Source organism: Manacus candei, unplaced genomic scaffold (genome assembly GCF_025592945.1).
Source record: "Manacus candei isolate 608988 ecotype Guabito, Panama unplaced genomic scaffold, ASM2559294v1 h1tg000050l, whole genome shotgun sequence".
In the NCBI taxonomy this organism is placed as follows: Eukaryota; Metazoa; Chordata; class Aves; order Passeriformes; family Pipridae; genus Manacus; species Manacus candei.
Window position 1 is genome coordinate 15,640,098 of NW_026138098.1, and position 27,247 is coordinate 15,667,344.

The 27,247-nt window shown below is 35.6% G+C and overlaps 1 protein-coding gene across 2 annotated transcripts in view; it reads left to right on the top strand.

Moving 5' to 3' along the window:
• The window catches only part of ADGRA1 (adhesion G protein-coupled receptor A1), a 261,633-nt gene that overhangs the window by 210,559 nt on the left and 23,827 nt on the right, over window positions 1-27,247 (top strand). For both annotated transcript variants that reach the window (XM_051800658.1, XM_051800659.1), the window contains 4 exons: window positions 431-639; window positions 9,489-9,616; window positions 10,512-10,635; window positions 19,074-19,219. In XM_051800658.1, the coding sequence (XP_051656618.1) occupies window positions 431-639; window positions 9,489-9,616; window positions 10,512-10,635; window positions 19,074-19,219 (607 nt within the window). The remainder of the gene's footprint in view (window positions 1-430; window positions 640-9,488; window positions 9,617-10,511; window positions 10,636-19,073; window positions 19,220-27,247) is intronic.

The following is a 27,247-nucleotide window of genomic DNA, read 5'->3' on the forward strand; positions in this document are numbered from 1 at the left end:
GCAATTTCTCTGATTTTACTTAATCCTGAGTAGTGCTCTCATTTCTATTAACATTTTAACTGTTTAAATGTGACTTTGAAAGTGCAGAATTGTCTCAGCTATTAATCATACCATGAAACTGAGCTGTTTCTGTAGCTACATGGGCAATAGTGTAACACTGGTCATAACTGAAGAATCTGAAATGATAAGAAAGATCTGCTTTGTGATGGATGATTAGATCATTTGGACACATTATGGAACTGAAATGTTCAAATTTATTTATACTATTTCAAACTTTTCTGATATGAGTACTACCTTTGATTTTGACCATGAAGATTATATGTCTATGGCTTTTTTCCCTGTAGTTTAGTGTATCTGATCTCTTTACACAGCATTCATCACTAAAGGGTTTTCCAGTCCATCTCTCTGATTCAGTTTGTTGCTTTTACAGATGGGTGCAGTTTTGGAAACCTCACCAGCCCTCTCACTATAGGATTGAGGCACTTTGCACGGGGTATAGACCCCATTGCAGCCTTCTGGGATTTTGACCTTCTAGATGGACATGGAGGCTGGTGGGGAGAAGGGTGCCACATAATTAGCTCTGCAGGCAATATTACCACCATTCAGAGTACGCACTTCAGTAACTTTGCAGTGCTAATGGTAAGTATATGACTTAGCAAATATACCTATATTTTTCTCTCTCTCTATTTTGCTGTACATATATGTTCTTTTTATGTTCCGTTCTTACTTGTCAGTAGCTAACCTTCTGGGGTTTCATAATGGTTAGTATAAGACAGTCTAAAACAAAGTAAGTTATTTAACTGCTAGTAAGGGAATACCTCGGTGGTCAGTTTTAATATCCTGGGACAGGCCTAATCAGAAATGACATTAGATTCAGTCGTAAAAATAAAAGTTCCATCAAGGAATGATTAGTATGTAATGGTTATGAATTATAGGACAGGGTTTAAAAATGTATACTCCTGTGTGCTTTTACATCAGCACATCTCAGAGGCTGGTCTGCTTTTGTTCCTGCCCTGCACTGTGTTGATCATACTAATTAGTTGCAGGCATACCGCAATGTTGAATCATTTAATAAATGGAGAGGAATAACATCTTCTGCTCTTTTAAGTAAGGACAGTGCTGTCCTTCTTGATTCTGTAGGAGTTTTAGTTTGTACACCAATTCTGATAGCCTACTTATGAAATTGCTGTTTGTGAGGAAAAATATTCCTGTGCAGTGCTAACACATCAGCCTTCTTTTCTCTGTTCTCAGTCACACTTACAGTTCCCATTGCAGTTATTTAACTAACCTGCTTAGCAGAAAGTTACCTTCATGAAAGCAAAAATATTATGCATGCACTAATAACCTGTTATTATTCAGGAAATAAGAGAAAGCAAACAAAAAATTGAAAGGTTTCTAACAACATATAGATGAGAAAATGTTTGCACTAAAAATATTTATTATGAACCAGTTGTAAAAAGATTAGACAGATGTGTACTATTTATACTAGATTGATTCTGAATGCTGATGCATGATTGCACTGTAGATGCTGCTTGTGTACATTACAGAAATGTTTATAGTTGAGTAAATAATGTATTGTGTGTATGTGTAAGGGACAGCAAACACAGGCGACAGGAATTGTGAGGACGTGTGCAGAGAATACCAATCTGCTGCTGTCAGATGGAGCCCAGATGGCAGCCAATCATAGCACAAAGCTGTGGCACCCACGAGTTAAATGCAGATATTATCGTCCACTTTGTAAGAACTGATTTCCCTGAGACTTACTTGGACGTTTTTTCACACACTCCAGAACTGTTCAGAATTTAAGAGCTGTTCCTCCAATTTGACGACATCAAATATACCTCATTTTCTACAGCTTCTATGAGTTCCCTTTTTTCCCCCATCCACTTGTTTCCCAGAATGTGAAACATAATTGTGCTTTGAGGATGCTTTTCTAAATTCATTAAAGAAAGCACCTGTTGACTTTGCAGGTGCCACACCCAAAATGGCTTCCTCCTCCTTCAAGTGCTTGAGTTCAGCTTGTTCTTAAACTTTGAGTAGTTACTAATGTGAAACTACTGTTTGCAAGCATCCAATTCTATAGTGTCTTTTGGTTTGAAAAATTGAATACTGACACAAGGGCTACGAGTAATTTTTAGTTTGTAAAGCTCATTTATCTCTGAGAAGATGTAGGAGATGGGTTTTTCTACAACCGTAAAGGCAACTGGGGCACTTTTTACTGCAGCTTTTGTATCTGGTATGTAATTCAGGTTTAGGTCTTGTGTTTATTTTGATATAATAATTCAACTTTGCTTTTTTTTCATGTACGCATCTTCCATTTTTACTTGTGCAAGACAAGAAAGTAGGATCTTAGACTCACCCTTGCTTTGCAATTGCTATGGCAGCAAACAGTGTGATATGTTTCTTAGCTCATGTTTCACAGTCACTTTTAAGAAAAAAGATGACTTAGGTAATTTTAAAATATATATATAAAAATGCACGCACACGCAAATATATTTTCCAGGAGTTGTCTTTCTGAACAGTTATTGGAAAACTTTTGTAGCTGCATTATGTGCAACCATTTTCATTCAAGTGTTATTTCTTAATCACTGTTTTGTGGCATAAAGTCAAAGATTGTTTTATTTGAGAGATACTAGGCTTTTCTGGGCAGATCAATTCTCATACCGGAAATGAAAAATATTTCATTGTTGTGCATAGCTGTTAACTTATAATATGAACAGTATAAAGTGCCTGTGTGTATCTTCTTAATTCCTGCCTAAGTGCCTAATATATTTTTAAAATACTAACAAAGCGTTAGCAAATTCAAAATAGCTGGTATCTGGTATGTATCCAATGAAATTAGCTACAATATCATGATAAATGTATCTATTAAACAATAAAAATTCATAATTGATTATTATGGTTTGGGGTAATAGCAGAGAATTGAAGTAGTGTCTGTTAACTGAAAAGCAGCAATAAGGCTTTACATTACCATCAGAATATCCTGCAGTGGAGTAAGATGAAACAGAAGCCTCAGTTAATCCAACTGTCCATTTTATAGCTAGTACAGCACATTTTCTGATTTGTCATTTTTTAAATAGTAAGACAAAATTTCCTAAACTGCTTTTATAAAAGTTGTTTATGCCTATGTACCACACAGGGGTTAAAATTAAGGTTTTGTAGAGTCCTTTTTTAGAAAGGCATCAATCAAGGATTTATCAACGATTGATAATTAATAAGCATGAGCATACTTCAACTGAGAGGATTCTCAGAGCCATTTGATTTCTCTCTGTGACATTTGTTCAAGTGATGTCAGTGAGAGAAAGAGTATAGTTTGGAGGTTGGGTTGGAAAGTTGGGTTGGGTTGAGTTGGGTTGGGTTGGGTTGGGTTGGTACAAGCTCCTTCCATCATGTGGCCTCACACTTTCACTTTGCTCTGGGTTGGGCTAGCAAATAGAAGTAAAATAATAGTCAGACGTAATACAGCATTATCTTTTTCTGAGCAGCTTTTGGGTAGTATGTCCTAGGGGTGAGAGTAAACTACTGTGAACTAACTCTCCAATTATATTCCTGCCTTTCTCTTCATATACAGCGTGTTTAGACTAGTCCCCTATTTTTTTTCTTCTGTTATCTATAGGAGGAAGAGACATAGTTACACTCTAGTTTCTTTCAGAGATGGCCAAAGCCCTCTAGGGTCCTGAACTCTGCAGTATGATTTTCTATTTTAGAGTAAAATTATGAACTTATATACTTTGAAGCTTTGGTATATCTAATACAAATATTTGTTTTATAAATACTATATATTTTTGCTCTTGTGTGAACAGAGCTGTATATCGATATTTTAATTTTTCAGGACAATGTGTTTATGTTATGACTGATCTAGAGACCTGCATATCTGAGTAAAAACTCTTCAGGAGATAATAAAAATATCCAACAGCAACATTGAATTTCAAAATTTGCTAAATATGTTTTGGCTTATATTGTCCTCTGTTCTTCCTTTCATTTTTCTTAGAACAGAACAGAAATTCAATAGGGATGGATATTAGTGTAATTATATACAGCATTTCCTTTTCCCTCTTAGACTGCTTTGTCAATAGTAACTTCCTCAAATCTGCCAAATAAACACAAGTAAAATTCTGAAATCTAAGTATGATACTTTCCAATTAACATAAAATGGATTAATAAATATTTTTAGCACTTTTAATTGTAATCCTAAAAATAGGTTAAATTAACATAAAATCGTAAACAACTCCTTTCCTGTTTTGTCACAATGTGTCTCATTATTCCAACCAACATAGGTGTGGGTTTTGTTGGATTTTTGGTGTTGGTTTGTGAGTGTAAGGAATAATTATTTGCAAAAGTAGAATACATTTAGCGGATGCTTATGTGAGATAATTCAGCCTGAGAAGACTGGGCTGACAGAGTATATTTGAAACTGTTCTGGAGGCAAAACTTGGGAAACTGTGTGAATGAAAATTGAAGAGAGGCAAGATACTAGAATGGATCACAGTAAGAGTTACAGGATTTTTCTCCTGTTGTTTTGCAAGCATTCCCTGAATCTTTTAAGCCTTGGTAGGATCACAGTACCACAAAAACTACTTTTTCAATATTTTCAGTGTGACTAGAGACAACTGAAGTATTTCTTAAGCCTATTCACAAAGTTCAGTTTTGAAAACAGTCTTCTAAAGTTCCATGTTTCAGATCTTCTTTAAATTAATCAGCCTGTCTAAGTCTTTTGAGAAATTAATTCATGAGTCTGGGAAGTATTACAGAGATGTCATTTAGAAGGTTGACATAATTACAATATTTGACATTTTCCCCGTAGAAGACACAGGGTTTTCTCATAACAGGCTGTGGAAACATGGTTCTGTACTTTGAAAAATCAGCCTGCTTATAATGAGAGGTATAAGAATGAACCTTTCAATTTTTTTTTTGTTTAAACACCTACAGAATAGACCTTAGCAGAACTTAAGCACCAAAGACTATGAAAATGATCCAGAAAGTTACATGCAAAATTAACATTTGGAGTAGTGGGAACTGCCAGATTTACTGGAATTAGATTCCTCTACAGAGTGAAGAGCTAGATTTCTAAGCTCTGCTGTTGTTCGGTGGCCTAGCAATAAGGCACATACTCCTCACCTGAGTCCTCAACTGGCATGTACTGCTCATGTAATGCTCATTCTCATAAGAGAATGCTTAGTCCATATGGACAGTATTGATTCCAGCTTCCCAGAAAAGGTTGCTTTTTTTAAGAATATTCCTGAATGTGTCAAACTTTTGCACAAATCCTTGGAATTACTGTTATGAGCAATATCTGACTTTTATTCCTTTCTCCTTGGGTTACATCTACATTTTATTAAATTGCACTTAATAATATGTATTATTTGCTCTGTAAAATGCATAAATCAGTTTGGTACTGGGGTCAAAAATCCAGGCTTGAGTCCTTCAAAATGTGATGATTTTATCACAAATCAAGCCTTTGGCTCCAGCTCTTTCTTTCTGTTTGTTTTTCCTCTCTATTGGCCTAATGGATCTTGGTGCAGCTTCAACCAGAGGGTAAAGGGATTCAGACTATAAAGCTCAGTAAAATGTGCCAACTCTTGGGAGATGTAAATTAAAGACCTGGAATCTCGGTCTTGAGACATCTTGTCTGGGTGGCTTCTACTGAGCTCCTTCCAATTCATCAATGTCTTTCTTGAGCTGAAGTGCCCAAAACTGGACACAGCAGTTGAGATTTGGGCTCACAAGTGGTGAACAGAAGGGAATAATCACTTCCCTCAGTCTGCTGCATGCACTCTTGATAATATGGCCCAATGTGGAGTTCATCTCATGTCCACAAGTGCTCACCTCTGCCTTGGTTTGTTTTGGGGTTTTTTTTTGAGTAGTCAGAATCTAAATACAAATAGAAATTTAAATCTGACCAGAACTGATTGTTCAAATCAGTTGTGTTTCTAAGTCTCTGTGGTGCTTGGATATTACTCCTAGAGTTTTAAGTGTCCTGCTTCAAACACAGAAACCAGTTAGACTATACTTTCTAATATCATACTATTACAGGCAATATATTAAAAAGAAATGTTTAATTTTCCAATATAAATAGATGGATTACAACAATTTATATCACAAACTGGATTCCTTTTAGCAGCTGTGATTTGCTTGAAAGTACCAAATACATAGTATTGGTTTGCTGTATCTTTCTCTCAACTTTCTCAACATCTGCCATGAGATGTCTCAGGGCTGCCTTTAGTATGTAATCTGTCTATACCTCTTTGTACATGTTGAATTTTAACTGAACAGAATAGATGTCTCTGTTTCAGCCGATCTTTGGAATGAAGCATCAGTTTAAAGTGAAACAGTTCCATTTGCACTCTGATATTTTTGTAATTGTGATTATTGGATGAAGTAGCTGATAAGAATTCTTTTGTGTCACTAATTTCCTTTACTGATTTCTCTTGTGCTTTATATACTGTGATGGCATTTACAGCTGAAAGAAGCCAGTTTCACACCTTCTTATAAGGGTGAATGAATGACAAATTCTCATTAGACAATATTTGTAGTTGTAGACACCAGTTCATAATGGTCAAAGTCTTGTATGTATTCATTTTCCTCTAGCTAATTCCTGCCATTTTTCAATATCATCATCATTTGAATCCCCTCTAGGAAATAAAATCAAACCCAACTTTTTAAAATGCAACATACAATTATGCTGCTTTGCGTATTGCATTAAAAAAATGCTTGTTTTCTGCATGTTGTTTTCCCCAGAAGATTACTTGAGGGAGGTTGACAGATCAATAAGGTTTAATTATCATCAAAGAGCAGACAAGATAAATTTATTATATATCTATAATGAAATCAGTTTTCAATGTACAAAACTCTTAAAAAGGATATTCCACATTGGCGCTAATGCATTATCATATTCAAAAGTTTTACCACTTATTTACTGTAAAAGACTAGACTAGAGATAATTTTTTTAATCAAATCTTAAAATGGAATTAGCTTTAAGATACTGATTGTTCTTCATTCTTCTGCAGGCAAAATGGTTGTATTCCTGTAGGACAGATGGCATTTGCTTTTATACTGATGTTCAAACATAGTGATAGGTTGAACCTTGCATTTAAACTATTAAAAACTGGTTCTTTAGTATGCTGAAGGATGCTATTCAAGTAAAATTGCTTTCATTTGTTGCTACATAAATGTGTAGCTTCACTGGGCTTCCTTTTTCACAACTTTACTTTTCAGTGTGTTTTTTTTCAGAAATATCTAATATATTTAGTTCTTTATAATAGCTGCACTGTTACTACCGTATAGTTACAGTAACAGATTTCTGAATGCACAGAAATGTAGTGTGTACCTAATATTATGACAAAGTGTACTATTGGTATACTAAAATACAATTGTAGGAATATGAGCTAGAAGTAGATGTTTTATTATTTTCAGCAGAGTATTTCTGCATTATCACTCCAGTAATATGAGCCAAAATTGTATTGAACATTTCTGGTAAATACTAGTCTATCTCAAGAAACTCATTCTATAAAAGAATTAATGAGGAGAGGATGCAAATAAAAACATAGGAGAAAAGATGATCAAAAAAGGTTCTTGAGTGGACATTCAGTGACCATTCTGAACCAGTAGACTTTTAAAGAATTATTTGAAATCTGTAAATTTAGTATATCCTGAAAAAAAATAAAATCAAGAGGAAGCCTTAAGAGAGTAGATCTGTCACATTAAAAAGCTAATACATCAAAAGATGTAGTTTTTTTCCTCTTCTATTCCATTTGTGGTTGAGGGAAGAGTAACAACACAGACATCTCTAGATGAGACAGCATAAGCTGAGTACCTCCGTGAGAAGGGACTCCACTTTTCACTTTGGGTCTTGGTGAACTGGGTGGGCTGAGAGAGGACTTACATGAGAGACAGGTGATGACAGAGTAGATTCAGCTGAAGCTGAGGAAGTACCTGGAGAGAAATGGGACATAGTAACATATAGATGTCATCCTGTTAATAAATTATTTGTTCATTTTGATGATCCTTTATATGTTGTAAGCTGCTCTGTTTAGAACTGACATTCATATGCATCTGGAGAAACTGGTACAATCAATCTAAGGAACTTTAAAGCTAGTAATGAAGAAAAATAATAACTACTAAGGCATCTGTTACTTGTGAGGATCATTTTGGAAGGTAAATGGAATGGTTCCTTTCCCCAGATTTAATAACTGCATACACTCATGAACATTAGTTGCTTGTGCATGGACAAGTTCATATACATAAATAATGGTGCTAGAAATCAACTCTCTGCATGCAAATGCAATTAGGAAGAGGTATTAGTATTACAGTCCTAGTTTCCTGAGGAGAGGTTTCACCTCTGGAAAATAATGTGTTGAGTCTTCTGGGGGAACCCAAAATTGACAAATAAGAAAAAAGTCTTTTAAATGTATGCCAGTATTTTCAATGTTAGAGTTTTCTGGATTGTCACAGTCAGTACTTTTTCAGATTTTAGCTTTTTCTGGTGCTGGGATGTATATTTATTTTTGTGTGCAGAGTTAGTGCCACTGCACATGGGGACTGACATGTATATGACACTTTGTTTGCACTCAGGTGATAGTTTATGTGTATAATTTTTAGTATTCGTTTGTAGGAATGTAGTGCCACAAACAGGTGTGGCTTGATGTATTACAGTGAGCCCCTGATGTTTGCTTTCATTCAGGTAATCTTAAGACATCCTGTTTTATGTAATGTGTTCCCTTTGCTTTCAATCCATCACACTTCCAGACTTAGCTCTTCTGTTATTTCTTATTTGTGTGATCTAGTAATTTAGAATGGGAATTTGATAACGTTAATTTTACAAAGATATTGATAGTTTTTTGTTATGTTTTATCATTATTTGTATCAGTAGGCACTAACATGTCCAAAAGGAATGCATGGATCTTTACTCTGCTGTTAATATGGCTGTACCAACTGTTTTTGAATTGCTATAGGGAGTAGAGTATTTGCAACTAAGTGTGAAGGTCACTGGGTCAGAGGAGGTGTATCAGCTGGGAATTTATTTGAATACAGGAACAAGTCAGTTTATATTTTGAGCGTATTCTCAGGGCTTTTTTTCTTTTTTTCTTCTGCAGCCACGTATATGCCATTTAGAGACCTCTATGGTAATTTGATATTTTGTACTTAATATCCTAGTAAAATACACACATAAAGTTCATGTTATCGGAAGGAACACACATTGCTAATGCCAGGAAAATGTAATATTCTGTGTGTTTTTTCAGACCTTTTTTTTTTAATTAGGATATGTCTGCTTGTACAAAAAGGTTAATTTCTGTCTGGCAAAGTGTATGCAGATGAGGAAAGAGCAGACTGATGTTATTGTAAATTCATGAACTGTATCTACATTAAAAGTTCATCTTTTTTTTTTCCTGCCCTTGAAAGGGAACAGCTAGAAATGACAGGACATATTGAAATGAAGTCTCAGTTTCACACATGCCTGACAATGTTAAATCATTTTGCTTTCTCCATAGGATTTTAAGACAGTGCTGTCTTTCCCCCAGTACCCAGGGGAGTTTCTGCACCCTGTGGTTTATGCGTGTACTGCAGTTATGTTGTTGTGCCTGTTTGCTTCCATTATCACCTACATTGTCCATCACAGGTAAGAATTCCGTTTTAAGCACTTGTGTTAAATGGTCAGCAATATTCTGAGTACTTCGATTTTTTAACCCCTGCTGTAAATATAAATTAAAATGTTCTGAATTACTGTTGGATAGTAATGGCAGCAATGTGATTTACACCAGAGAAATCAAAACAAAGGTTATGTCAACCTTTCCTAAGCTTTTCCCAAGCTGTATCCTTCTGCACACTTTTCCTAAGATTTCTAACTTGACATTTCAATATAAAACCATGAGCACTATGAAGTTGCTTTCTGACAACTTCCCAGTTGATCAGACTTTGGCCAACTACACTGGCTTCAAAGACCAGGTTTGGTTGGAAAACTGGTAACTCTCATTGGATAAAAGAAATTCTCTTTGTCTTTTAAATTTTAGTTTTAGAAAGCTTGTGTTTTCCTTTCTGTGAAAAATTTATATAAATGCCATTTTAACTACATACCTCTTGTTAAAGACCATTAGCAATTTAAAAGAGTAGGAATGTATTGTACTGTAGAAGCTGCTAAATATTAATTAAGTGAACTTAATGCAATATCTTCTGATCTTCATCTTCCATTTAATACTTTAGAGAGGTCTTGTTAAAGTTCTGCATATCTGAAGCTATGCAATAAGCCTTTTGCTTTTAGTACTCTACTTTAAATGCTTGATTTGGTGGAGGAAACTTTAAATCAGTAGACTTTTACAGTTTTTACCATTAACCTTACCTTTTTACCATTTATTTCAAGGCTGTATAAGTCAGGCTGTGTCCTGTAGGTAGACTGCTATGTAGATATTCAAGAATCAGAGAATTTAATTCTATCAAATTAAATATTTTTTCCAAATAGTAATTTTCATGATAGATATGTTGGTTTTTTAATTTTAAAATGTGATTTTTTTCAACAGCACAATCCGAATAAGTAGAAAAGGATGGCATATGCTTCTCAACTTTTGCTTCCATACTGCTCTTACATTTGCTGTTTTTGCTGGTGGAATCAATCGCATTAAATATCCAATTATATGTCAAGCTGTAAGTATCTGTCTTAGTAATTCTTACTTAGAGAATTGAAACTTGCAACTGAATTTTCACCATAATATTGATAGTTCTCCTTCTTTTTGTATATTGTTCCTGGATCTTAAGCTTTTCAAAATAAATCATTGTAAGTATATCATTTAAAGGCCAGCACTGGGAGTGTTCAGTGTTTGGTTGTCACCTGAGTTTCTGTAAGAGGGTGACCAATGCATTAATGTCTCTGAAGCTCAGAATTCCTTGGTGATGGGTTTTTTTTTTTAAAAAGCCATGAAAATTTTATTATTTCTCTGCTGTGTAGAATAGCTGAAAAATATGAATTCAAAATATGTCAGTCCTTCTTGTGTTTTGGATTGGATGTGTGGGACTAAGGTTAATGCTTCACTATAATACACATACCATTTCCCCAAGGGAGGCCCTGGCTTCACTGGGTGATCTCTAAATATACACTTGGGCAGCTTAATGTTTATAGTATGGATGTCTTTTATTTACAACTTGAGCTAAGGAAACAAAGCAGACCAGTATACTTATATGGGCCCCTGTTTGCACTGCTGGACTGTTTCACATCTCCTGCTTCAGCCATTTTGGGGCAATAGTGTTGTGAGATGCACAGAGAGGACTGGCTTTAGCTGCCCTGAATATAGAGTTTGAGTCTGTACAATGTGTAAAGAAAGTAATTTTAGTTATCTTCCATAATGCCTGATGAGGGATCGTTCCAATTTGTTTATCTTAAATATTTCTTCTCTTGGATTTTATAGAAGTGCTCCAGGTCTCATGAATGTGGTTGGTATTTGCTGTAATAAAACATTTCTTTTAGCCAACATTCTCCCAGGTATTTTTCCTGTCACTAATCTGGTTCTTTGGAATGGGTGTAAATAGCCAGTGTCACCAGATAACAGCAGAATCACTGCAAAATTTGCATAATTATGGTAAGAGTTATCAGTCTAGTTTTCAGTGCAATGCTTTGCAAGCCTTTTGTTATACTTATGTATGACCATCAGTAAACATCACATGTAGATCTGTAAGCACTGTAACATTTATAAGTGTGAAGTCTACCTATGTGTATTACATGCTATTCATTTAATAACACAGTTATCCACTAGATTATTTTAAGATAAATATCTCACAATACCTAATGTGTTGTGTCATAATTAATCTGTAAGTTCTAGTAAATTGAAATATCACTTACCATTGTCTTTATCTGCAGTTTGCAAGTGAGGGTAGCAGATTAGTTTGTAGGGCAGCCATGGCCATGTAATTACATGATCACAAATGACCATCTGTTGCTGCTGTTGTCTGATTATTTACTTTGCAGATTGCATGGTAACAATCTGGTATTAACAGCTATAATGAAAAATTGATTGAGATAAATGTGTTATTAATAGTCTGTTACAAGTAATACATAAACTACAGGGGTATCTTCATAAAATGCCTTATCAGTGACATCTGTCTCTTGCTATGGTATAGCGCCAGATCCTGAGCTGCTGAGAAACATGCACACTTACAGAAACTGAATTGATTCATTCCTATATGTCTTCTAACCAGTTTCCTAAAGTTAATTATTTACCTGACAACATGCTACATTAACAGACAATATCATCAGTAGTTAAAAGACAAAAAATATACAGGTCACACAAGATGCAGGCTGTCCTTTGTTTCCTGGTAGAAGTTGTCTGTCTGATGTAATTAGATAGGGCTAATGGATGAAATAGTTCAAACAGTCACAGAATCACATAACATGCTGGGTTGGAAGGGACCCACAAAGATCATCTAAGACAAGACTCCTCTAGCTGGTAACAGAGGTTGAACAAATATTCACTCCCAGAACACTGTACCCCACCACAGATCCTTTCTTGCTTTCTGACAGCAAGTTTTTCACAATTCTGTGAGTCCCAGTGTGTTGCTGCTGAAGTCGGAACGGCCAAAGCGACACAGATATCAGACGCAGTCCAGGTGTAAGGTGATCAGGAAGCTGTTTATTGCTCTCAAGTGTTTCTTTTATACTCTTTGTATGCTATCGTGCCACAACACAATTGGTCAAAAGTCTCAAGCATAAAACACAGTACGTATTTCCATTAGAGACACAGAAGACACTGTGCTTACTGTCACTGGTGACCTGAGGACACTGTGCACACTGTCATTGGTGATATTATGCACATTTTGATTGGTGACCTTTGGTCTGGGCTGCATTATGTTTGTTCCATCCGGCATTACAGTAAATATTTCCTTAGAGTTGCTTACATTCCTCATCACTAAATGCCAGGCTGCTGACAGGTTCTCTGTCAACCCCGACACCAGTGCCTGTGTCCTTCTGTGATAACCCTGAGACAATTGTTCCGTGAATTAATGTTCAGGGTGCCAAAGCTAGGAGTAAGGGAGTCAGGAGTCAGGGAGAGACACTAATAGTTTCCTGAGGCGCTTATGTATTTGAACATTCCCCACAGCTTGCATAAGTGTTTATGGGGTGGACAGCACTCCTTCTCTCCTATGTATGGAATACAACAATTCTTTAAATCATTCAGCCAATGAAATGTATATTATGTAGCCGGCTTGGGCTTCTGTGTCCCTTAAGTCTAAGATTTGTCTCTTTCTCCCTTTTTTTTTTTAACTCAGTTCTGGAAAATAACCTGATATTGGGGTTTAAAATATATTTGTGAAAATGTTACTGCTTCAAGCAGCGCTAAAATATTAGTTATACTGCAGGTGTAACACTTTCAGTGTTGCCATACTACTACACCTTTCAATTTGCTAAAATTCAAATAACAGCTTTACCCTGCAGCAATGTAATTTCCACCTTTTGTTTCCTGAGTGCATACAGAAAGATTCCAAGTGCGAGTAATTTTTTGTCCTAATCACTGAAATGTTGTATCAAAACCAGTGAACCACCACCTTTCTTATTGTAATTATCCCTAAAACTTTCACACAAATTTCACTGCTGCATCCTTACCCAAGTGAAATAATAGACTGAGTTAACTTTTATCCTTCAAAATTAACCAAAAAGGATGGTTCTAAAATAGCTTCATTTGGATTGCCTTCTGCCTCTATATGAATAGTTCCAGGCTAGTTTTAAGCATCAGAAATTAATGCTATGGAAATGGACCCATTTTCTCTGATAGCTGAAAGAACCTTCAAATCCCCTTGAAGGTGAAATAATCAAACGAAAAAAAATGTCTTTTCAGAGGTGGTCAGATATTTATTTTTATATGGAATCTAAAAATCTAAAATTCCCTTTTAAACCTACATATATATTTCATGAGATTTTGTATAGATGTTTCACTTGCATATGTGCTATGCAGTCTATGATTTATAAGGAAAACTGATGCTAGAGTACAGGTCTAGAAGAGTTCATTGCACCTTCATACCTCTCCTGTGTGAATGAATCTACAAACTGTTTAGATTACCCGTGAATCTGATTCTGGGTGTCACTGAATCTTGACTGGTGTTGTAGAATCCAGTGTCTTGAATTTATGGCAAAGTCTTTCATGCAAATCAAAAGTTGTCTTAGGAGCAGCTAGATGGGATTAATCAGAGCCAGTACACTACCAGAAAGGTGTTTGAGCCAGCTAGTGGATGACATAGTCATCCCCTTCCATCTTCCACAGTTAGGATCTCATATTGCTTTCTTTCAAATGGCAGAAGGAAGATTACTCCTTTTATGTAAGGAATGGGAGAGAAAGGAGAATGTAGCTGGATCACTCCCTGTGTGTGGGAGGCATCAGTTCTGTTCTCAGACAAAGATTTCAATTTCATGCATGGTCCCTACTTTCCAGGAAAGCATGAAAACCATGAGGTTATGGATGCTAGGGAATGAAATCATCAGTTCAGCATGTTGTGGCATGAAGAACAGGCTTATGGGCACAAGATTCAGGAGGCAGAAAAGTTAGGGAGCAAGAAAGGATCTTAATTTTTTATCCTAGTGGCCAGTCAGTGAGTGGCATGATCACTTCAGTCGCATCTCAAAGAACCTCCTATATGTTTTTTAAAATAAAAGTTTCCATGTAAACTTTGGCACAGCTCAGATCTCCCTTCTCCCTGATAAATGCCAAATGTGAAGCTGCTTGTGAATTCCTTTCTGTAAGGTAGTAAATCTTCAACAAGAAAGGCAAAGCCCATTCCATACTAGCCAGTTGCCTACAAGTTCAACTCAGAAAGTTCAACTTCTTGCGTTAAATTTTCTACCTGTGAAGAGAGCATGGGGGTTTTTCTAATGCTAAATGTTAAAGATCATGAAAAGTTCACATCCAGTGGTGTTACAGACTGCAGAGAAATTCCTGAATCCCTTCATCTCACTGAAAAGAATCACTTTCATTGCAGGATTAATAGTTTAATCAGAATGTCAGTGAATATTCGTATCCTTCTTTAAATAGAACTGGCTAAAGAAGTACAGTCTTATCTGAAATATGACTACAACTGGAAAAAAAAAAGAAAAGAAACTGAATTAAAAACTTGGGGAAAACAAAGAAATTTGTGTGCAAGTTCAAGCTGATCAAGGGAGCTTTTTGTGCCCAAATGCTTTGCATAAATGTGTGTTCTGGTCTTTACCATGGTAACGGCATCATGTGGAACTTAAGTTACCTCTAAGGTACTGAAATTTCTTGAAGTAGCACAAATAGACTGCATCTTCTTACTGCAGAAAAGCATAATCTTCTATTCAAAAGGCTGGTGCTTATTCCCAAAGATAAGTGTTCTAAGAACACAGGATGTGAAAAACTGAATCCAAGCAAACAAGAAAATTTTCACCTTATAACTGTGGTCATTAAAGAGCTTTAGGTGCAATGCTGTCTTTCAATGCATATGTCCTGACAGTTTTTTCTGTACCATTTAGACTGTCAGTGGAAAACCCTCTTATAAATAAGGGTCACCACTTTAACGTTTACAGTCATAATCCTTTGTTCTGTGTGGAAAACTCGACCTTTTTCACACAATTTTATAATTGTAATTATATAATTATAATTTGAAATACAAAAGTTCTACTAATAGCAGAAATAGTTTTAAGTTGCCACTTGGGTGTGGCAATTTGTATATATTTGTATATATTTACTTTCCTCTTAAATTTATATATATTTATTTGCCTCAAACTTTACAGAGGCACAAATCCAGTCACAAGATACACATAGGTAAATTTTTACCCTGAGCCTTTCATGCAGGTTTACATTTGCTAACAGAGTTAAGTAAGAGTTTATTGAACAAAGTCACATTTGTTCTGTTCCCCTTTCTATTGAGCCTTGTCCTTCCCTTCCATTACATGTCTTTATAGCATAGAGTTCAGATGTCTTCCTAGTTTAAAAGAGGTAGAAAAAGGTGGTCCCACTGAATGGGACAAAAGAGCTTGCAGTCGCAGTCCCTAAGCACAACAGTGAGGAAAATACATCTCTGTAACATTACTGATGTCAGTATGGGGACATGGGGTAGAGAGCAAAGCCTACTACTTTGAAACACTGAGTTTTCAATATTAGGTGTGACAAGCATTTCTTTACTAATTATTGTTAGTGGACGAATAAGAGCAAAAATTCTAGTCCAAAAGCATATTTTGTGATGGTAATTGAGAAACCAAATTATCACCACTGTCATGTGAAAGGACGGGAGAGGTTTACCCAACCCTTAGTGTGGGAGAGATTTTCTTGACCCTTAGTAATTTACTTGTCTGTCAGTGCCTCAGGGGTTTGTCAGCATCTGTAATTGGGACTGTTCATTGAACAGATCCGTAAGATTGGAAGGTGATTCGACTGCCCTTCTCAGGGGCGCTAAGCCAACAGCATGGAGACCCCTCAATGGATCTTCCTATTCTGCTGCCAGAAACTACTAGCACCTATGAAGGACTCACTCTAATGGTTTATAGAATAACACACTTTATTAATACAAATTGTGACAGGTTAATAAGGTTCATGGGTCATTGGTGATTGTGTCTGACTGCAAAAATGTGTTTAAAGCAATCTATTAATACTATAAAGCAAGCACAAGCTCTAATCCTAATAACAGCATTTAGCATGCATAGAATATGTTTCTTACTCAATAGGCATCCCTATGGGGGGGAAGACAGGTTCAGCCCTTTGACTAATCCCAGCAGCTTTGGTGGAGTCTTCCTCAATTTCCCCCCTATTCGTAACTTACTTTTATACTATCTCGTTAGGTTTAGGTGAAGCTCGAGTGACTTTAGTCATAAGTACTTTTATTTCTGATTGATGTAAAATTCTCTTACTTTGGTTCACATACTTAATGTGTTGTATCTTGACATCTGTCTCCCTTGGTTGACAGGTACTTACAGTCTTTGAACTACAAGGTACTACCATGTTCCCTTCCCTGCAAGGAATTCCATGGAGGGAGGCCACGGTGTCTCCACTCTCCTCCACCCTCCATTCCATTTGCCGTAGCAGGTGCTTATTGTTGTACAGGGAGCCTTTGTGGGTCACACTGACCATGTTCCATCCAGGGAGCAGCAGCTGCGTTTTACCCTGTAATTCTTAGTCACCTCTAATTTTTAACCCTATCCATCCTCCCACCCTTTCCTTTAGAATTCAGTGTAACAGCTCAGTGCATCCTTCCAAATGACACACTGTGGTTGTGTCATCTTGCATCTGTCAGTCATAAGGAGGTCCTGCATCATCAGGATATATCCTCTTTTCCTTCAAGCAAGAAATGCAAATGATTAGGGTTTTTTTGAGACAGAAGGATGCATATTATTAAAGAGTTGATAACATCATCAGAGGATGATAACATTTCTGTCTCCTGTCTATGTTTGTTCAATTTGTCCATATATCAGAAGGAAGTCAGCTACTGAAATGTGAGCACACTGTCAAGAACAATAATGAGACTAAGGTGTGGCATTGCAATGATGTGTTAGGTCAGTTGAGTTGCCTCCTTGAAAGTTCAGTAAAATGATTTTATTGTACTATTTTCAGGTCTCTCATTCATTTGAGTGGCTTATTATTGCTGTCTATATAGCCATATATGTTGTTCAACATTTGACATGTAGGTGCCTTTTCACATGGAATTCATTCTGCTGTTCGTATTCTTACATCATACTTGTGTGGAATACAGAATATATAGCAGGCATGCTATGCCGAAATGAGAAAGAGGTTAGGAATCAAATCTCTAGAATTTTTCTGGTTTTACCTCATGATTTATACCTCCTTTTTCTTCCCCCTTTTTCCTTCTCCTCTCTCCCTCCTGCCTTACTCCTTCACTCCCCTCCTCGCTCATGGCCCGATTCACTGTGTCCCTACAGAAATGCTGCAAGCTGCATATGAACTAAGTCCAGACAGCACTAGTCCCTGAGCTGGCAGTGTCTGCCAGCTGATGATATAAAGTTGTCTCATTCTCTTATTTCTGCTTCTTTTACCTCAAGCGACAATAGCAATGAAGGTTTTATACTCCCTTGTCTAATGTGACAGACAAGTCCCAGAGAAAATTACAAAGGGTTTCCAGTTGAAGATATTTGCTGCTATCTTCAAGTTTTGAAATATATTACTAAATATAAACAAAATGCATCGAATTTTTTTCTTTACTCATCAATTATTTTGTTTTAAGTGGAGCAAAAAATGAACACTGGTTCAAATAAGTCATTAGATTTGTGTTAGCTTTATTCAGCAATTCTCTGTATTCCTTAAACATTTATGTTCTTTCCAATTATAGCAATATTTTACTTGTCACTGCAAAATGTCAGGTTATTGCTTCAAAGGTAACCTCATTTTATATAATCAGATGGAGACTTAGCTGATGTAATAAAGCAGTGGAGATTGGATAAAAGTCCAATTACTGCTTCCATAGTAATGAATAACAATTATTAACATAACAAAGATGTTAGTATTTTAAAGGTGTTTGTACTTTATTTTACTTTCAATGATAAGCACACCAGTTTCTTGGTAATAGTAACACTATTAGAAATTGTATGTCTTTTTAAGGGAGGATGCCAAGACCTGTCATTTAATTTTAAAAATTATATGACTAAGTTTAAAAGTTTCTTAAAATATGTCTGAAAATAATCTAGTTTTAGGCAAGTAGCACTGATTCCATTGACAGAAGTCAGTCTTGGCTGTATGTAGCAGAGAGGGAACTACAGCAGGACATTCTTGAAAAATTAAAGGAAATAGTAGCAAGAAAATAGCAAGAAAAATACAGGTCTCTCATTAATTTTTAAATCTCACTGTTGTGGTAAGCTAACAAAGCTTGCAACACAAACAGGTGTAAAATGTTGTCATTAATCAGGTTCTTAGAAAACTAATGTCTTTACAGTCTTGGTTTCCTAACATGCCATCTGGCATTACAGATATTACCTATAATAGATTAAATAAATATTTGTAAGTGCAACTGCTAGATGCACTTACAAATTCATTTTAAGAAATCTATTTGTTTGTACACTTATGCAGTAAGATTCTTCTAAAACTCTTGTTTTACTGATCCACTTACTGAGTTGTTTAACTGTCCATTGTTTTTTCTAGGTTGGCATAGTACTGCATTATTCTACACTCTCTACTATGCTATGGATTGGAGTAACTGCCAGGAATATTTATAAGCAAGTCACAAAAAAACCTCAGCCATGCCAAAACAGTGACCAGCCTTCTTATCCAAAGCAACCACTACTCAGGTATGGAATATTAGTTATACTTTATTTTTTAATGTCTTCCTAAAACATATCAATTATAAACACTTTCTTTTATTTCTGTATTCTTTGCCTTTTAAAGACTATAAATAGGATCCATAAAGAATTGAGCCACTTAGGTGTGTGTAAATACCTGAATATTTATTGTATGCTTATGGTTTACTCAGGAGATAGAAATATGCAGAACTGGTATTGGCTGGGTTCAGATAACCTTTATCTGAATGGTAAGAATTAAAATGTTTCTGTTGGTTTCTTATGGAGGGAAAAAAACCCACACACAATCAAAAACTGGCTTCCTTCCAAGCATTATTTAATCGTCAGAAACTATGCTGTAATAACTCTTCCTTTACCCTTATCTCTTCTGCTTTAATTCTTGCCCACACTTGTATTGGTAGCCTAATAACAGGATAGCAGCTTTCCTCATTCCACATCAGAGATCTAAGGCTGTTACAGGAGCAACTGGAAATCTGCCCTCCCTATCAGCTTTTTAGATGAAGTAGGCTAACAAACATGTCTCTGACAGCATCACAGGTGTAATACAGTAAGAATTCTTACCAGAAGCCTGTGAAATGCACAAACTCCAAGCCAGAATAGTCAGTATGCACAGAAAGGGGAAAAAAACCCCTAGCAAAACCTTACCATAAACTAGGTTTTCCAGCTAAAGGCATGAGAAGATTAATTATTCTCTTTTGAGCTTAGCTGTCAAGAAATTAAGTATTACCCAAAGTTATGTATTGTGCCTGTATAGATTTTGGAAGGAGACTAAGACAGAGAAGAATTTCCAGAGAACAATTCCTCCCATCTGTCTTGGATGTTTAATGAGGACAGGATGAATTATCTTATGGAGGTGCCTCTCTTTCCCCAAAGATCATGGGAAAACCTGAATGGTCAGTTTAGCCTGAAGACCTCCATTTTATAGTGAAGGACAGGAAATAAGAATTCTACTTTTTATGGCTCTTCTGTGAAAAATGCATATGCATGTATTCTTTTCGATAGACTAAAATAAGACTAAATAGACTAAAATAAGTTATTATTTTAGTTTAAACACAAAATTTTTAACAAGTAACAGTTATAGATGACTGTTTTATGTCACAACTTGTTAAAAGTCTGTAGGAAGATGAATTGTGTTTTTCTGTCTGATTCTGCTGAGTGAAATTTTTACTAACATCATTAGATTTCCTTTTGATAAAACATTTTATTTTTAGTGATGAAATTGATTATAGTTGACATAAAATTTGTATTGTGAAGAGAAGAATTGCCATATTGATCCTGAACTTTGTTAGGTGTAAGCAAGAGGATATACTTTCACTAGGAGTACCTGACTTTGCAATACATGATTTACTATGCTATTCTTCATAAATGAGAATTTCAGTCCTTCAGTTACCAGCTCATGGCAAAATGAATAATTGCCAATTTTCAAATGCTGCACTGTGACTATTAAAGTAGAAAATTGTTACAAGTTACATAGACCCAGCATAGTGTATGTTCTTCAAATTCAAATCTTGTTTGAGTTGGAAAACAATAGACAATCAGGTTACAGAAAAGATTACTCTAATTAGAATCTTTGTTGTACCGGTCATGTTGAGGTTCTCAGACAGTGAAAATAAATAGTAGCTATTTTAAGTTTAGCAATAGAAATGATAAACCTCCTTTTAGCTGTAAGAGAACATGAGTATAATTGTTTAATAGCTAAGTAAAATTATTCTAAGTTATTTTTCTCATGCAGGGCACCATATATCCTAGAGACACAGGCACTGAAATGTCTAATATGATTTCATAATGTTTAGTACTAGATTCAAAATAGTAAGGATCACTTCGTGTAGGAAACAGGCATAGTATATGTAAAATTAAAAATCCCATTAAGCAAGAAAATGCTAAACGCATAATTAGGAATTGTTGTTCTTTTAGTATGATAATGATAATTTTGGGGGGCATTTTAACTTTCCTGGTTTTAATAAAATTAATATCAAAGTTATTCTGTATCATAATATTTCCATAAAATCCATTTAAGATGCTTATATTTCAGTGCAGTCATTTATAAGGAATGTTTTAACTAGTCAGTGTTCTTGTGTCTATAAGCCAATGCTGGCCTTTATGCATATTATTTCTCAGGTACATCTGGGTTTGGGTAAGGGAGTGTTAATTTGTCTAAATGGTATAAAGTTGATTCAAACGGAGATTGAGTTAAGCTTTTTTATATGTCAGGACCGCCAGTGATGGGAAAAATATAAAACAGTCCACAAGACACTTTTAAACAAGAGGTAGTTTGTCGGTTATCCTTGTCTATAGACCTAGTTTGCCTTGTGTTCAGGTTTTGTTGAATACAAATATATGAATGTGTTTGGCAAAAACATTACACTTTGGTGTTGTCCTTCAGTCTTTTCTGGTAATGGGGGTGTGTGATAGACTGTTTCCAGTTCATGTAGAAGTGGTTTTGTATTCCATATATATGCACTTGCTATATGAATGAGACATAGGGATGTCTTTTGTGAGTCAGTAAGTGGAGTCTACTGCCAAAAATCAATACGTAAATCTGACATAAAAATTGTCCCACCACGTTTTTTCCAAGGAGCTTGATCCACTCTAAAAAGTAGCTGAAATAGTGAAAATAGATACCAAAATACCTAAAAGGAGACCTTACTTACTAGTAGAAAAGGACGTGTGCTTGTAACAGTTACTTCAGTTTCTCTGCCTGCTGTTTGCATATTCAGTTGCAGAAGCAAGACAAATGAGGTGCACTTGATCTTTTTCTTCTAGTTTTCCCTGGGCTGTAGCAATGTGTCCTATTATGTAAAATTGTGGTTCTTTATTGGTTTTCTCTGTTATAGAGTGATGAAATTTGAAACATTTTTGCCATCTAATTTTACTGAAACTTGTTCTACATGGCAATATGATTTTAAATATTGCCTCTTCTTATACATTAATCAAGTATTATATGATACATTATATATGCTATGCATTATACACGATATATATTTTATTACATATATTATTCATGAAATATATATTATCTATTAATTACAGAGTTAAATCTCTCGGGGCCTATTGCTTTGATGACTGGAACCAACTGTAAGAATTTTGGCATTTTTCTCTAAATGTGCCTGGATGCTAATGAGGTGGATCAAATTAATGCATCATTGACTTTTGTGTATTGAAATGCTGAATCTTAGCACTTCAGCAGATAATGAAATTACTTCCTGTAAAATATACTCTCTGGTATTCTTAATAGAAATAAATAATTCTATCTGTTCATCCTCTGTGGACATTTGTTAAACCTGGCAGAGTTTAGCTTCTGACTCATCTGAAGTCAGCTTTTGCCAGCAAAGGCAAAGGAGCATGCAAGATTCAGCAGTTACTTCAATGTACAATACTTCTCATCAGCCCAAGCTGAGGCGCAGGTAGTATTAGGTTTTTGTACCTGGTATGTGCATGCATTTTTCATGTGATGCTCTGCACACATGCAAATTAGACAGAAGTACAGACTAAGCAGAAAAATATTTCTGAAAGATATTCTGTTAAAACTATTCCTTTCTAGAAAGACAGAAAAAAATTAGATTACTTTCATTTTTAATAACTACTGAGCACAATTGCATTATAAATATTTGAAATAAAAAATAAATAAGCTGCCAGCTGGGCCAGAGATTGATGCTAAGGAGGCAGATAATTAAGTTTTATCTCAGGGTTAGGTACAAATATATCTCCTAATTTTCTCCCACCTCTTTTATTCAATGAATGTCTTACAAGATAACTAATATGGCACACTTCAGATTACAGAGTCCAATATCCTATATCTGTCATGCAAAAACATCAATGTGCATAAATAGGGTTGCAGAATCAACTGCAAAATGGATAACAGGTGATTTCACTGTCTCTGCTGAAATTCATCTTATTTATCATGTAATGTATCTAGATAAGCTTTTTAAAATGTTCTTAGTAAAATTGTGGGACTTCTAGGAAAAGTACCCCTGGAGTGCTTTAGAAAAATTGTGTATCTAGCTTTAGTAGCAATTTAGAAATGGATTGTGTGGCCTTGTATTCAAAGTATTAGCCTTAGTACTATGGCTAATAAATATGAACATAGAGAATTTTGTGAAGATCACAACTGAGGCAAGTTAAAGCGTTTTCAGCAGCACACACAGAGTACCTACACTCAATACCACTGGCTTCAATTCCATTCTCTAACTGTTTTCAACCTTAAATAGAATAATTTTTAGAATTATAAAGCTGTTTGCATATTTCATGTATTTTGAAATGTCTCAAGTGTTTTATAGAAACTGTCCTTTGACCTGTACACAGAGCAGACCTAGAAATAGTAGGTGAGAACTGGAGCAGTTCAGTCAAACTGTAATATCTGCTAATGGATGTGTACATGCAGATATGTGTGTGTGTGTGTGTCTGCTATTCTCTATGAGCAGGTTTCTGTACATCATATATACACTGCCAGAATACTGAGTGATGTCTTGGAAGCAGCAACAACAGGGGTCTTCCTAGTGAGCTATGTTTGTGGTGTAGTGGTGACTAACAACATACGCCCTGATCACATGGATGTGCAAGATGCAGCAGTGCTCCACTTGCATCCTCCCCCTCTCCTGTCAATGTGGCAGCAGCTCTTCACATTCATTCCCAAGCTCATTATTTCTCTCAGCTACCTAAACATTAATCAGTATCCAACTAAACAGTAGCTAAGTATCTTTGTGGCATTAAATTATGCTAAATATTTTCACTGCAAAAAGAAGAAACCACACTAAACTTTCAAATCCAAGAAAACCCTCTTCTTCTGTTATTGCCAACCAGTCATGTTCTGAGGCTCTTGCTCTAAAGTGAGGAGATTTTACAGACTTACATGATGCCACAGAGGTCAAGGCATCTGCTTAGTGCTTTGCTCACAGTGTTAACCCTGCTTGTCTCAGGATGAACATCTAGATGCTTGATCTGAATTCTGACAAGCTGGAAACCAGCACATGGGCACAAATGGACCTACTGCTGTGTGCTGCTGCATTTGCCTAACTGCTGGTCCTGAGAGAGCCCGGAGGGAAATGTTGTGACTTCCATCACAAATTGATGACATGGTAATTTTTACTGAATAAGTTACTCATAAAGCAGGCTGTTCCTGAATTTGAGTTGCACACAGCAATATTTATGATGTCATTGAAAATTGTCACATGATATTTCTCAACCATAATGGAGGTACTAAAAACATTCCAGTTATAAAGACTAGAGACTTCTTATATTTAGTTTTTAAAGAATGCTTATGTCCTTATGTCCAGATAAAAACCCCAGAGTAAAAAGAGCTAATTGTTTCTAATATTCCCAAGATTGAAAGGGTTTTCAGAAAATGACCTTTGTTAATCTCAGGGTCTAGAAAAATGTCCCCAGTCATTTATAACAAGTTGGCTACAATTTATTGCAGCATAACAGAAGCGTAATGGGGGAATCAAAATTTGACTTTGATAAAAAAATCTTTATTAAACATCAGGTTTGGCAAATATGCCATATTTTGGCTATGCCCTTTTCTGAATCTTCAGACTGAATCATATGAAGCAACTTAATTTACATTCTGACAGACACAGACATTACTCAGCCCCTTGACACCAGCAGCTCTGAAAAGCAGTTAAGTTCTAGTGCATTTTTCATTAGCGCTGGCTCTCATAAATTCATGTCTTCAAGTATCAAACAATGAGAGAGAGGGAGAAAGAGGTCAGATGAAAAGCATCAATTACAGTCTATTGTTTTCTTTAGGATATGTCCTTAAATATTAATTCTCATAGAATCTTGAAGCTCATTTTTCCTTCCTACAGTTAACATACTCCTCTATAAAGTGTAAATTTAAGCCTGATTATCCCAAGGGATTATCTGTCTTTTCCTTAAAAATTCTCTATAGTTTGTATATGTTGAATTAAATGGGAAATGCCACAAGGCAGAATTCTCACAAGCCCTGAGGAGATCTCTGCAGTTCACTCTTTACTATTAGAATAGACACAGTTGGGTCATTGGAGAGTAAGTGAAAATGATGTCTCCCTGTGAGTAAGGTTTTCACCAGCTGGATGAACCATGGTGTGATAAGCCAACAGTGTCACTGAAAATATGCTGTATCATGCTCAAGGAAGTTGGCTATAATTTAAATATTTGATTATATCCTTTTGCTTAGAGGACAGAATATTTTGATGTGAGCAGGGTCAGTCATCAGCAAGTTTAACTCATGTCTCTGATATAATCAACGCATCTGATTTTAGATATTGGAAATTAAGACTAGAAATGTGTATTATTAGATCATTTTGAATTGTTCTGTAATTAGTTATCACAATCGTCATGTATTCTCAAGACTGCTTATTTGCCTTCATACTGTAAGTTTCTATAAAAAGCAAAGTGTGTAACAGCTGTTTTCACTGAATGGCTTGGGTTGGAAGGGACCTTGAAGATCATCTAGTGATATTTTTTAAATGTTATCTGCAAAACACTGTTCCCATGTTTCTCGTTTCAATATTTCTCATATTTCCCAGGAAGGAGAAAGGCCACATTGCTGAAATACCTTTTTTTAATTTTTTGCATTTGATAAAAGTTGACTGTAGGAGAAGCCATGTTTTTCTTATAGCTGTTGTGTTAGTTTTATTCATCAAAATAAGGCTTATATTCAACATCAAAATAATTTACTATATTTTTATATTGGATATTAAAATAATTTAAACATAACAGCCTTTTCAAAGTTTTAGTTTGATTTAATTATAGAGCTAATCTTTGAACAGTGGTGTATTCTGAAGACAATTTTAATAACTCTGACATTCGAAGATGACACAACACAATGATACCGCAGTACTACAGAAATGCTGATCATTTTGGTAAGATTGTACTGTGTCTTATCAGCCCACCAATTTAGGCAAGTTCTCCAAACAAACAAACAAACAAAAAATTAAAAAAAAAAAAAAAGGGCAAAAACCCCACCCAAACAAAAAGAATTTTAATGCTGGAACCTTAGCTGGAAAAACCAGAAAGATTCTGCCCCCCTGAGGTATAAAAGCTATAAAAGCTAGAGATAGGGGAAAGGAACAAAACAGAAAGTTTAAGTCTGTACATCATGAATGAGATGGAGAGGGAGGGTTGCAGAACCTAAAGGTGCTTGGAATTTGGTTTGATCCTTCAAGGACATACTGGTATTACATGCTATTTAACATGATCGCTCTTAAAAGGCTGATATATGGTCAGATGGAGTCAAGGATTATAGCCAAAGCCATTTTATTGCTAGCTAGAAATGTAACTGAAAGGTCTGCAGTGGAAAAGGGTATAAAATGGTGATAAGGAAACATTTTCATGAATTCTTTTTATTGAATTTCAACATGAAGCTAATTGTATTTCTGTCCAATGGGATGAAATTATCTTAGATCAAAGAAAATGCTTAATTCAGGTTTGAATTAGTTGTTCCACACAAGAAAATTTCCAGTAAAAAGAAAATATTAAAATATTAAAGAGACCCAGAGTAGCAATATATTGTCAGTGGTACCTGGAGAAAGTTGTTGTGCTTTGCGTAGGCCACGTAAGTATTCACTGCTGACAGCACTGGGTTGCCAGTGTATGGTATCATAGTGTGGAGGTATTTTCCTGCCTACTCTAAATCAAACAGTACAAGTGACTACAACTTCTCCACCTTCAAGGTGAGTGACTGAATTGTTGAGCTGCTAAGAGCAAGACGGTAACAGAGACACCTGTTTTGCTTTTAATTTCATTTCATCTGTCTTGTGAATCAAAACCCCAGCTGAAAGTATATCAAAAGTTTGTTCTCTTGTCCTACATGGCAATACTGTTCTTCAAAACTGACCTGAATGCACTATCAAATACTTTCAGTGAATGATCCCTGGAACAGAGGTTCCTCCTTGATTTGACCTTATTTCAAGTGTGTGTCACAATCAAAGCAGAAAAAGGATTTTGTTTGCTAAGGTACAGGCGAGATACACATGATGTTGACACTTTCCAAAGTAGAAGTACGATAGTACCAAATCTTTAAGAGATGTTGAGGTAGAA